A 13,497-nucleotide genomic window follows, 5' to 3' on the forward strand; every position below is an offset into this window, starting at 1 on the left:
ATCTTGCCACATTACTGAAGAGGTATATTAGCTGTAGGAGTTCTCTGGTAGAATTTTTGGGGCTGCTTATGTAGACTATTACATCATCTGCAAATAGTGAAAGTTTGACTTCTTCCTTTTCAATTTCTATCCCCTTGATCTCCTTTGGTTGTCTCTTTGCTCTAGCTAGAACTTCAAGTACTATATTGAATAGATATGGGGAGAGTGGTCAGCCTTGTCTTGTTCCTGATTTTAGTGGAATCACTTTGAGTTTCTCTCCATTTAATTTGATGTTGGCTGTTGGCTTGCTGTAAATTGCCTTTATTATGTTTAGATATGTTCCTTGTATTCCTGATCTCTCCAGGACCTTTATCATGAAGAGGTGTTAGATTTTGTCGAAGTCTTTTTCAGCATCTAATGAGATGATTATGTGGGTATTTTCTTTCAGTTTGCTTATATGATAGATTACATTGACAGATTTTTGTATGTTGAACCACCCTTGCATCCCTGGGATGAAGCCTACTTGGTCATGGTGGATGATTTTTTTGATGTGTTCTTGGATTTGATTTGCCAGTATTTTATTGAGTATTTTCGCATCAATGTTCATGAGGGAGATTGGTCTGTAATTCTCTTTCTTTGTTGCATCTTTGTGTGGTTTGGGTATCAGGGTAACTGTAGCCTCATAGAAAGAGTTTGGCAATGTTCCTTCTGTTTCTATTGTGTGGAACAATTTGAGGAGTATTGATATTAGCTCCTCTTTGAAATTCTGGTAGAATTCTGGACTGAAACCATCTGGTCTTGGGCTTTTTTTTGGTTGGGATACTTTTAATGACTGTTTTTATTTCCATAGGAATTATAGGTCTATTTAAATTTTTGTCTGGTTTTGATTTAATTTGGGTATATGGTACCTATCCAGAAAATCATCCATTTCTCTTAGATTTTCCAATTTTGTGGAGTACAGGTTTTTGAAGTATGAGCTGATGATTCTCTGGATTTCCTCGTTGTCTTGTTATATCTCTTCATTTAGAATTTTGTTAATTTAGATAGTCTTTCTCTGCCTTTTAGTTAGTTTGGATAAAGGTTTGTCTATCTTGTTGATTTTCTCAAAGAACCAACTCTTTGTTTCATTGATTCTTTGTATCATTCTCTTTGTTTCTTTTTTTTATTGATTTTAGCCCTCAATTTGATTATTTTCTGGCATCTACTCCTCCTGGTTGAGTTTTTTTCTTTTTGTTCTAGAGATTTCAGGTGTGCTGGTAAGTTGCTAGTGTGAGATTTCTTTATGTAGGCATTTAGTGCTATGAACTTTCCTTAGTACTACTTTTATAGTGTCCCATACATTTGGGTATGTTGTACATTCATTTTCATTGAATTATAGGAAGTCTTTAATTTCTTTCTTTATTTCTTCCTTGACCCATTGGTGATTCAGTTGGGCATTATTCAGTTTCCATGAGTTTGTAGCCTTTCTGTAATTTGTGTTGTTGTTTTGTTGTTGAATTCTAACTTTTTTTTTCAAGAGAAGGTTTCTTCATGTAGTTTTGGTTCCTGTCCTGGATCTCGATCTGTAGACCAGGCTGGCCTTGAACTCACAGAGATCTGTCTGTCTCTGCCTCCTGAGCGCTGGGATTAAAGACGTGAACCGCTGCTGCCCGGTGTTGAATTCTAACTTTAAGGCATGGTGGTCCGATAAAATGCAGGAGGGTATTTCATATTTTTTGTATGTGTTAAGATTTGCTTTGTGACCGAGTATGTGGTCAATTTTAGAGAAGGTTCCGCGGGGGCTGAGAAGAAGGTATATTCTTTTATGTTTGGGTGGAATGTTCTGTAGATAGCTATTAAGTCCATTTGAGTCATCGTCTATTAGTTCCCTTATTTCTCTGTTAAGTTTCTGTCTGACAGACCTGTCTATTGGTGAGAGTGGGGTGTTGAAGTCTCCCACTATTAGTGTGTGTGGTTTGATGTGCAATTTAAGCTTTAGTAATATTTCTTTTACAAATGTGGGTGCCCTTGTATTTGGGGCATAAATGTTCAGAATTGAGACTTCATCTTGATGGATTTTTCCTGTGACGAATATGTAATGTCCTTTCCGATCTCTTTTAATTGATTTTAGCTTGAAGTCTATTTTGTTAGATATTAGGATAGCTACATCAGCTTGCTTCTTTTTTATTTATTTATTTTTTATTAAGAATTTTTTAAAATTCATTTTAGACACCAATCAAAAATCCCCCTCTTCCCTCCTCCCACCCCCTTAGCTTCCTCCTCCCATCCCACCTTCACTCCCCTTCACAAGAAGGCAAGGCCTCCCATGGGGATGCACATCTAGTAGAGGCAAGTCCAAGCCCTTCCCCCTGCCTCAAGGCTGCACGAGGTGTTTCATCATAGGTTTTGGGCTCCAAAAATGCCTGCTCATGTACCAGGAATGGATTCTGATCCTACCACCAGGGGGCCCCCAAGCAGATCAAATTATACAACTGTCTCACCATGCAGAGGGCCTAGTCCAGTCCCTGTGCAGGCTCCACAACCATTGATCCAACTTTCATGAGTTCCCACTAGTTTGGTTTGGTCTTTTCTGGAGGTTTCCCCATCATGATCCTGATGCATTTGCTCATAGAATCCCTCTTCTCTCTCTTTGACTGGACTTCTGGAGCTCTGTCTCGTGTTTGGCTGTGGATCTCTGCATCTGCTTCCATCAGTCATTGAAGAAAAGCTCTGTGATGACAGGGTATTCATTGGTCTGATCACTGGGGTAAGGCATTGCAGGTCAGGCACCCTCTCCATTATTTTTAGTAGTCCAAACTGGGGTCATCCTTCAGGATTCCTGGCAACTTCTTTATCACCGGGTTTCTCTCTATCCCCATGATATCTTTTTCTATCATGGTATCTCTTTCATTGCTTTCCCACTCCATCCCTGTTCCAGCTCAACCATCCCATTCCCTTATGTTCTCGTCCCCTATCCCTACCCTCCATTGCCCACCCCTCATCCCCAGTTAACTTATGGAGATCTCATCTATTTCCCCTTCCCAGGGCGATCCATGCATCCCTCTTTGGGTCTTCCTTGTTAGCTACCAGCTTGCTTCTTAAGTCCATTTGACTGCAAAGACTTTTCCCAGCCCTTTACTCTGAGGTAGTGTCTGTCTTTGAAGTTGAGGTGAATTTCTTGTATGCAGCAGAAGGATGGATTCTGTTTTCATATCCATTCTGTTAGCCTGTGTCTTTTTATAGGTGAATTGAGTCCATTGATATTAAGGGATTTGAATGACCAGTGATTGTTAATTCCTGTTAATTTTTGGTGGTAGTGTGTGTGTTTTTCTCTTCTTTGGAATTTCCTGTTGTGGGATTATTTATTGCCTGTGTTTTCATGGGTACCTTTAACTTCCTTTGGTTGAATTTTTCCTTCTAGTGCTTTATGTATAGCTGGATTTGTGGAGAGATAGTGTTTATATCTGGTTTTATCATGGAATATTTTGTTTACTCCGTCTATGTTGATTGAGAGTTTTGCTGGGTATAATAGTCTAGGTTGGCATCCATGGTCTCTTAGTATCTTCATAACATCTGTCCAAGACCTTCTGGCTTTTAAAGTCTTCATTGAGAAGTCAGGTGTTATTCTTATGGGTCTGCCTTTATATGTTACTTGGCCTTTTTCCTTTGCAGCTCTTAATATTTTTCTTTATTCTGTATGTTTAGTGGTTTGATTATTATGTGGTGAGGGGACTGTTTTTTGTTTTTGTTTTTGTTTTTTTTTTTTGGATCCAGTCTATTTGGTGTTCTGTAACCCTCCTGTATTTTTATAGGTATTTCCTTCTTTAGGTTGAGAAAGTTTTCTTCTATGATTTTGTTGAATATATTTTCTGTGCCTTTGAGTTGATATTCTTTTCCTTTTAATATCCCTATTATTCTTAGGTTTGGTCTTTTCATGGTGTCCCAGATTTCCTGGATGTTTTGTGTTATGGCTTCTTTGGATTTGGTGTTTTCTTTGACTGACGAATCTGTTTCCTCTACCCTATCTTCAATGCCAGAGATTTTCTCTTCCATCTCTTGTATTCTGTTGGTTATGCTTGCATCTGTAGTTCCTGTTCGTTTACTCAGATTTTCTGTTTCCATCATTCCCTCTGTTTGTGTCTTCTTCATTGTTTTTATTTCAATTTTCAGGTCTTGAACTGTTTCCTTCACTTGTTTAATTGCTTTTTCTTGGCTTTCTTTAAGGGATTTGTTGATTTCTTCAAATTTTTGTTTGTCTTTTCCTCAATTTCTTTAAGGGAACTTTTTTTTTTCATTTTTCTTTGTTAAGAAATTTTCTACTCACTCTACATAACACCCACAGATCCCATCTCCTCCCTCCTCCCATCCCCAGTCCTCCCTCCCAAGCCACCCCACATCCCCACATCCCCCAAATCAAGGTCTCCCATGGGAAGACAGCAGAGTAAGGGAATTTTTCATTTCTTCTTTAAAGGCCTGTGTCATCTTCTTAATGTCATATTTAAGGTCATTTTCTTCTGCCTTTTCTGTGTTGGTATGCTCAGGTCTTGCTGATATAGAACCACTAGGCGCTGGTGGTACCATATTGCTCTTCATGTTGTTGAATGTATTCTTCCACTGGCATCTACCCATCTCTTCCTCCAATTGGTGTAAATGGTGTCTGTGTCTCAGGGAGCTACTCTTGGTCCAATCAGAGCTGGTGGAGTCTGTGTCTCAGGGAGCAGCTGGGGTCTTGGAGGATGGGTGGGTTGGGGGGTGGATTGGGGCTTGTAGGTTACAGGGTCCAGTGTGGGGGTGGTGATTAGGCCTGCCTGTAGGAGTCCTGCCTGCTGGCCTGCAACTGGGGCTGCAATGGGTGGGGTATGGGGACCATTGTTGTGCCCCTGGGCCTAAAGCCTAGAGGCTGGGGTGATCAGCTAGGAGAACAAAGACTCACCTATTGGTCCAATTGGAGCTAGTGGAGTCTGTGCCTCAGGGAGGATTGGTGTTTTGGGGGTGTGGATTGGGGCTTGTAGGTTACAGGGTCCAGTGGGGGATGGTGGGAATTGGGCCTGCCTGTAAGAGTGCTGGCCTGTAACTGGTTGTGTCTTTGGACCTAAAGACTAGAGGCTGGGGTGATGGCTAGGAAAACAAAGACTCAACTCTTGGTCATATTAGAGCTGGCAGAGTCTGTGTCTTAGGGAGCAGCTGTGGTCTTGGAGGATAGGTGGGTTTGGAGCATGGATTGGGGCTTGTAGGTTACAGGGTCTGATGGGGAATGGTGGTAGTTGGGCCTGTCTTCAACTGGTTGTGCCTTCTACCCATGCATTTCTAACAGGATACTTCTTGCAATCCTGAGAAAAATTTCAAAACCCTCAATGCCATAGCACATGGTAAGGAGCAGAGCCATTACCATGAAAACACAAGGATCCAAGGTCTCAGGACCAGAAGGAGGGGGCACAGTGCCTAGTGCAACAAACTCTGAGACAGTTTTTTTTTTTCAGCAGACTTGGCAAGCAAAGAATTGTAGATGGATTTCTAAATGGTCTTATTAAATAAAAAACACAGAGCTAGATATAGGGGTGAAAGCCTTAGAGAGATCAGGGAAATAGGGAAAGTCACAGCTAACCTTACCTCACCAACTCTGCAGCTTCCAAATGAGAGTTACTTCCTGTCTACCCACACCTATGTGCCTTGCTGTTTTGCCATCTGATTTGCTCTCTCTATTCAGCTACATCACTTCCTCTTCCTATCCAGCTCTGTCACTTCCTGTCTGTCTGTACAGACCTCCAGACCTCCATGGTTAACTAGTGTTAGAATTTAAGGCTTGTGCCACCACACCTGGCTCTGTTTCCAGTGTGGCCTTGAGCACACAGAGATCCTGCCTGCTAAGTGATAGGATTAAAGGCATGTGCTAACATTGCATGACTTCTGTGTTGTGGCTGGCTTTTGCCTTTGATCTTCAGGCAAGCTTTATTTATTAAAGCACAAATAAAATATCACCACATTTCAGCACAAATAAAATATTACCACAAAGAATTGGCAGGCTTTTCTTAGGATGTTTTGTGTTAGTAACCTTGGTAAGACACCTGTGACTCTGACCCCGTGCATATCTGTAAAGTTTTAAACTTATGATCTATTTACAAAGGCCTTTAGTCTAGTTTGAACTTACTCTGAAGTAAAAATGAGCTAAGTGTGTGCAGTTTGTGTTAGACTGAGGAGAGATTATTATTTTCTGTGTCAGTCTGAGCAAAAGGAACAAAGCAGGCTTTAAGTGTCTACAGTCTCATGGGACAATGGATCTGGCTATGAAGCATATCCTAGTATATTTTCTATGTATCAAAATTATACAGCTAGGGCTGGAGAGATGGCTTAGAGGTTAAGAGCACTGCTTGTTCTTCCAAAGGTCCTGAGTTCAATTCCCAGCAACCACATGGTGGCTCACAACCATCTGTAATGAGATCTGGTACCCTCTTCTGGCCTGCAGGGATATGTGCAGACAGAACACTGTATACATAATAAATAAATAAATTTTAAAAAAAATTAAAAAAAAATCTGCAGCAAAACGGCCTTTAAAAAAAAATTATACAGCTAAAGAAAAGTCATCTTCCTGACCACACACAGATATATGTGCTCATAAGATTGAGATGTAATCATGAGATTAGATATACACATTACATAAAGATGGATGGTAATGGGGAGATATCATAGTTGTAATTGCGCAAGAAATCTGCAACAAGAAACAACCAATTCATTCAAAAGGAAATAATTCCAAAATACCTGCATTTTGGTTTAATCCTGCATCAGAATCCTTGACTCTGGTGCGCTGGCCTTTTTAGGATAGCTGAATTTCTCATTGCATAATCCTGCAGGCTGCAATAGCTCATGGTAATGGCTCCTGACATTTTTTTGTTTTACATACCATCTCCAGTTACCCCTCTCTCCCCTTCTCTCACTCCCCATCCCCCCATCCCACTCTCCATTCACTCCTCAGAGTGGGTAAGGCCTCCCTTGAGTAGTCAACAAAATCTAGCATACCAAGTTGAGACAGGGCCTGGCCCCTTCTCCCTGCAAGATTAAGATTTTATAATTTTATTCCTGTTAAGTTTGAACTTAAATCTTTGCCAACTATGTTCAATACCAGGCCTCCAAGAGATTTTAGATAAGGAACAATATATTTTAATGGTAAGGTTTATGAATTTCTGAGGTCTACTCAGGCTAACACAAACTGACTTAAAGATATGTGTCTAACTACTTCTAACTTAAAGATACATGTCTAGCTACTCATGTGTTAGTGTGTTAGGCTTTAGCTATTTGGATAAATAGTTTTGTTTTGTCTTCAAGGCAGGATTTCACCATGTGGCCCTAACTGTCCTGGAACTCACTCTGTAGACCAGGCTGGCTTTGAACTCACAGAGATCTGCCTGTCTGCCTTCTGAGTACTGGGATTAAAGGTGTGCACCACCACCGCCCAGTTTATTTGGATAAATTGAGTCATACAAGAAACTGTGATATTTTATAAAAGTACACTATACAAATATCAGGAAAATGGTTTTTTTTTTTTAAACAAAACACTTTTTTTTTTTTTAGTAAAATATACTTTTATAAAATCTCACAGATTTTCTAGTTTGCAGTAAACATAAGGCCTAATTAAATTGCTGAGTCTGAAGAGGGAAGAAGAAAGGAGATTTGAGAAGGCAAGCAGGAGGAGTGACAACATCTGGCCTAGGGTGGGAGGATCCTATGGTTGATGAGATGATGGAAAGCTGAGGATGGGGTGGCAGAAAAGGAATCCCATTATCAGGGCAAAAAGTAGATAGAAAATGGTTAGGAAAAGTCTTTCCTTCCAAGTCCAGATACTGGGAACTATAACTAGAAGATCTGTTAGGAGGAGGAGACCAATGGCATATTAAGCGCAAGGAGAGGGGTGCAGAACATAAGGATGCAGAGGAAGGGAACAGTGAGCCAGTAGGGTGGGGTGGGGTGAGTGCCTCTGGATGGAAACTCAGTGCAGAGGTTGTCCCTAAGTGAACTGAAGTTTGTCAAGTGAATTTGCAGATTTCAAGAGATGGTTGTCCCCAACCAAGTGAAATGCGCTGAGGAGAGTGTGAGAGACTGCCTGATGTACAGCAAGACTTTTGTAGCAGGCTTCAGTGAGTGTGAGAGAAAATTCTGAAACTGTCTGAGAGAAGGGAACTTGCTCTAGTCTGTGAGAAGAGATGGATAGGCCTTCAGGAGAAATGATGAGAGAGAATCTGGAGTTAAATATAATACATGACAGAGGCAAATGAGCTCTACCATGGAAGCACCAGCTGGTAGTTCTTGGTTTGGTTAAAGGAGGGACTGGTTCCCCAAAGGTGGACACAGGTATCTCTCCCGGGTTTTGGCACCAAATATAAGCACACACAACAAGAAACAACCAAACACAGCCATTTTGAGTGCTAGAAAGAACTATTTAACTTAAAAAAAAAAAAGCGTCAAACTGCTTCAGACAGCAGAGGACATCAGTAGTTGCAGAAGCTTGTTGGTTTGTGTGTGTGTGTGTGGGGGGGGGGTAGATGGCAGGGGGTACTGCTAAGAAGATGGGACAGCCAGGTGGTTAAAATAGGAACTCTGTCAGACGGATGAGATGCTGACAGTTGCAGTCAGGAGCATTCAGTCAGATGAAACTTTTAGGGCTTCTGAGAAATGCTTTAGGTTTCTGTTTTCTAGCAAACCCAGCTCAGGTAGAAGTTGAGTCATACCGTCAGCACTGCCACACTGGGGACCTAACCCAGCTGTAACTTTATGTTTTAACAACTAAAACTGACTGCTTTGACATCAAGTCCAAACTCATGATGCAACTTTCTTTGTTCTTTACAGATTTCTGACATGGATATCTGTGTTTGGCCTGCTGATCAACTTCCAGCACCTGAGGACTAATGTCTTCCTACTGCAGTGTCTTCTTGGTATAATCACCATTCCAGCCAATTTACTTGGAATTTTTTTACTGAATCACATGGGCCGTAGAATGAGTCAACTGTTTACCATATCTCTGCTTGGAGTTTCCATTTTGGCCATAATATTTGTGCCTGAAGGTGAGGAAAGAACATAGGGTGAGCAAAGAGATTATCTTTTTCCCTTTCCTCAGGACTTTTAGGCCCACCTATGAAATCAGAACGAAATACATTCCAAGAATTTCTCCCAGGAAAGACTCCAAAGCTACACAGAGAAATCTTGTCTCAACAAACAAACAAACAAACAAACAAACAAACAAACAGAAAAAGAATTTCTTGTGACCAATCTGGGCATTTGGGGCATAATAGTTAGTCACATTTGGTTCTAGTAGATGAATGTTTATTATATTCAAGATGCACATGAAAACCGGCCAATCATTTCCAAGTTCTGTTAGTCCTTACAGGACCTTATAATCTGATTTAAAATGACCACAGCAGACTGTTTCTTCCTCTGTATAGCTCTGTCTCGTTACTTCAGCTTCAGTAACAATTAATTTTCTGAACTCTGTGTAGAGTTACAATTTACGAACTTTATAATATGAGATCACAAATACAACCCTCATTTGGAAAGCTATATCAAGAAAATAAACATGACTTGTATTGAAATACATGAAAGTATGAATGGATTAAGCATTAAGACTGTTAGAACTGACTTCACTGAATTAAATGGACTTAAGTAATAAATAGGTGGTACACAGGTGGTCATAACTCTTGAATTCAGCAATACTGTAAGTGTTTTTTGGCTCACCTGAAGGCTCAACACAAAGTTTGAATATTACATTACATCGAATTGAGTAGAAAATGACTTTATAAAACTTTTCTTGAGTGGTTTCCAAAATCTGACATTTTTCATAGCAGCAGTCCTTATTCTTGAGTCTTTTCAAACCAAACCAATCTCCATCTTACACACCACAATAGGACTTCTGTCTTTTCATGACACAATTCTGCAGTATTTCACATTAATTGTGGATTTAAATTTCCTGAGAATCTGAATGAGTGTATAGTCCTTAGTTATTTTTCTATAATATTCCTACACTCTGCATGAGAAATTGCTGAAACACTGGATAGAGAAGATGAAAGCTGAACTCACCCAGCTTTCTACTTTTTAAGCAAATATCAAGATATTTAAGGCACATGAATCCAAATTTTGGAAGCTTTGCTTCTCCATAAACCAATATATGCAGATAGGTTACCTTCTTCAATTTATTAGCCAGTGAGGGAATTCTGCCTCTATATATTTTCTCTACACTATATTTTACACTTTTACTCATCCTCAGTAAGAATTTTTTCCATTTGGGATTTGGAGAGTACAAATTTCCACAGCTCAGATTTCATGATGGTCCTTGGTCTTCTCTCTAGAAATGCAGATCCTGCGTATGGTTTTGGCAACTTTGGGAGGAGCATTTTCTTTTGTCTCTGTTGGCAATACTCTTGTGCATGCAAATGAGCTACTCCCCACCACAATCAGGTACAAGACTCACGGTTCATTGTCAGGGTCAGAACAAACTTTTCTACTCTTAAATATTTTTGACATTTACTTTAATTAATTAATTAATTAATTAATTAATTAATTAATTAATTATTTTTAGTGTGTGTGCATGTGTATGTATGATAGGTGTTTATGCAGGTATGTGCTTGCTACCATGTGTCCATAGAGGTCAGAAGATAACTGTCAGGAGTTGATTCTCTTCTGGTCTCAGGGGTTGAAGTTGAGTCATCAGGTTTGATGGCACCTTTATTTGCTGAGTCATCTTGTTGGCTTAGCTTATTCACTCTCATTTTATGGATAGTTATCTAAAACAATTGATTGTGACAATAACAACAAAGTATGTCCAAAGTTTCCTCAAAGTCACCTTTTTGATAGTTGCTGTTAAGGCTATTAATGTACCACTAATTAAATCTAAGAAAATACTTGGAACCCAGAAAAAGCAAAAATCATGAGAAATAATCTACTTTATTTAATTTTTTTACTTTTTAAAAATTAGTTTAAAAAAGTTAGCATGAAGAATAATAGGCTTATTATACATTTTCACATCTATTCTGTTTTGGTTGATCTGTTACTTTGATCCCTTAAATCCCCTTCTGCTAGTTACCTCCGTCCCTCTAATTGCCACTCTCCTCCTTCCGTGTCGCATGTGCACCATTAACATCTTTCTCACTTAAGATCTTTTCTTTTTCCCTCATTGTCTCCATTCAAGTTTCCTAGCTTTACCCACACTTCCACCCTATGTACACATATCCATAGAAGCTAAAATCTAGGATCATCACAGTGGAGAAAACATGTAGTATTTATTTCTTTGGGTATGAGTTTGTAAGTGATAAATGAGTGTTTTAATATTGTGATCAAATGAAACAGAAATAGGAAAAACAAGAGCAAAAATTATCAACATTCTTATGCCTAAATATACTGCTGATTTTCATAAGTAATGCAGGATTCTAAGTCACAAATTTCAAATGTGCATCCTCATGCAGTTATTTCTGCATTCTATTTTGTGCTCAAGGGCAACTGCTTTAGGAATCATTGGAATTTCTGGAAATATTGGGGCATCCTTGTCTCCTTTGTTTATGATCCTCAAGACATACTTTGACTCCTTACCCTGGATTATCTATGGGGTCCTCCCCATCCTTGGTAGTCTTGTTGTCCTTCTTCTTCCTGAGACCAAGAATCAGCCTCTGCCTGACTCCATACAAGATGTGGAAAATGAGTGAGTAAACCCCTGCTCCTTATGGGACGTCTGTGCTAATGGTCTGTTATGAGGAAGGTGAAACAACCTTGTCTCCCAAAGTACTCTGTGCCAGGTGGCCTGATAACTAGGTAGGTTCTTTTTTTGTTGTTTACTCATGGAAATTGTGTTTGGTATAGAACCATTTGCATATCCTTTCATACAATGGTTTCAGATGTGTCTGGAAAGTCTCTATATAACAAAGACCAGCTCTACCTAGATTGTATTGGGAGATTTAGAGATAAATAGGACAAGAGTATGTGTCTTTTGTCCTCTCTGACCTTGTGTGAAACACATATCCTTGATGATATTTCACAAGCATGCTCAAATACAAATGTTATTTCATCCCTCAAACCTAGTAAGTGCTGGTAAGCTGTCTGAAACTGACAGTACCTATATGCTTGAGTGTGCAATGGTCACTGAATAACTTAAAGGAAATTAGATATAGGTCTAAAGACCTGCCACAGATGACACATGTCTGAGAGAAGGACTCTTGTTTTTTTTTTTTTTTTTTTTTTTGGTTTTTCGAGACAGGGTTTCTCTGTGTAGCTTTGCGCCTTTCCTGGAACTCACTTGGTAGCCCAGGCTGGCCTCGAACTCACAGAGATCCGCCTGGCTCTGCCTCCCGAGTGCTGGGATTAAAGGCGGGCGCCACCACCGCCCGGCGGACTCTTGTTTTTGCTATGAGATTCAGATTATCTTTTTCACTAGGAATGAAAGAGTTCATGACAGAGAAGAAGGGAATGGTCAACAAAGGGGTCATAGAATGTGAAGAAATGGGCAAGATTTCAAAACTTGGCGCATTTCCATTGCCTCCCTCCACCTAAACCTCCTTGGAGAATACCATGATAACCAAGGAAGAAAGTGTTCTAGTTTGCGTCTGTTGCTGTGATAAAACACTGACCAAATGCATCTTAAGGAGAAAAGGGTTTATTTTTAGTTTTTAGATTGTAGATTAGAGTTCATCACTGAAGGAAGCCAAGACAAGAACTTGAAGAAGAAAGTAATCAAGGAATGTTACTTACTAGTTTGCTTCCTCTGGCTTGCTCAGCTACCTTTCATATAGAGCTTAGGCTATCTGCCTAAGGACAATACCACCTACAGTAGGCTAGGCCCGCTTATAATAATCAGTAATCAAGAAAATGCTCCAAAGACATGCCACAGGCTTAATCTGATGAATCAATTCCTCAACCAAAGTTTTCTTTTCTCAGGCATGTCAGGTTGACAACCAAGATTAGCTATCACACAGAGAGGTTACCAGGGTAGTTGGCCTTTTATGTCACAAGATGTACTCAAGTCATTTGCCAAAAATAATGGATGTTTTCAAAGCAGTTGGGTGAAGGATGAGTTTGCTCTAAAGAGTACCAGGGATGCCATTTTTCTCTGTGTCCTCTCAGTTTTACTGTTATATATTTTTGATATTTGCTGTATGTGTTACAGAGGGAGAATCTTCAGACAAGTAAAGCAAAAAGATACTTTCATCAAAGTGACACAGTTTTAAGGAACTCCAAGAATGGAATCTGATCAAGAAGCAAGATAAGAAAAATATCACTGATGTTTATGATGATCCAAGATTACTCTGAATATAGCAAACATTTTTCAGCAAATAATAATATAGTAGATAATTTGTATTAAAATTAAAATTGCCATACTCAATTGATACATATATTATCCAAAAACAAAATTAAAGGAAATCATAACAGTGAAATAAACCTTCAGAGATATTTCTATGATAACAGATACCTATGAAATTTCCAATAGGATGCGATGAACCTTCCTCCCACTGTTGTGACATAATGCCAGGGAAAATTAAAGATGGATTATTTATTGTAGAATTATCAATT

The 13,497-nt window shown here is 39.4% G+C and overlaps 1 protein-coding gene across 2 annotated transcripts in view; it reads left to right on the plus strand.

Annotated features, from left to right (window-relative positions):
* Positions 1-13,154, plus strand: part of LOC131909737 (solute carrier family 22 member 19-like) — a 46,670-nt gene extending 33,516 nt beyond the window's left edge. Inside the window, exons 7-11 of one of the 2 annotated variants that reach the window (XM_059261554.1) lie at positions 8,797-9,011; positions 10,290-10,398; positions 11,432-11,635; positions 12,027-12,028; positions 13,096-13,154. In XM_059261554.1, coding sequence (XP_059117537.1) covers positions 8,797-9,011; positions 10,290-10,398; positions 11,432-11,635; positions 12,027-12,028; positions 13,096-13,154 — 589 coding nt within the window. Of the gene's footprint in view, positions 1-8,796; positions 9,012-10,289; positions 10,399-11,431; positions 11,636-12,026; positions 12,029-13,093 lie in introns of both variants that reach the window. The other variant, XM_059261561.1, reaches the window with a different exon arrangement.
* Positions 13,155-13,497: the final 343 nt, after the last annotated feature.

Source organism: Peromyscus eremicus, chromosome 1, assembly GCF_949786415.1.
Source record: "Peromyscus eremicus chromosome 1, PerEre_H2_v1, whole genome shotgun sequence".
In the NCBI taxonomy this organism is placed as follows: Eukaryota; Metazoa; Chordata; class Mammalia; order Rodentia; family Cricetidae; genus Peromyscus; species Peromyscus eremicus.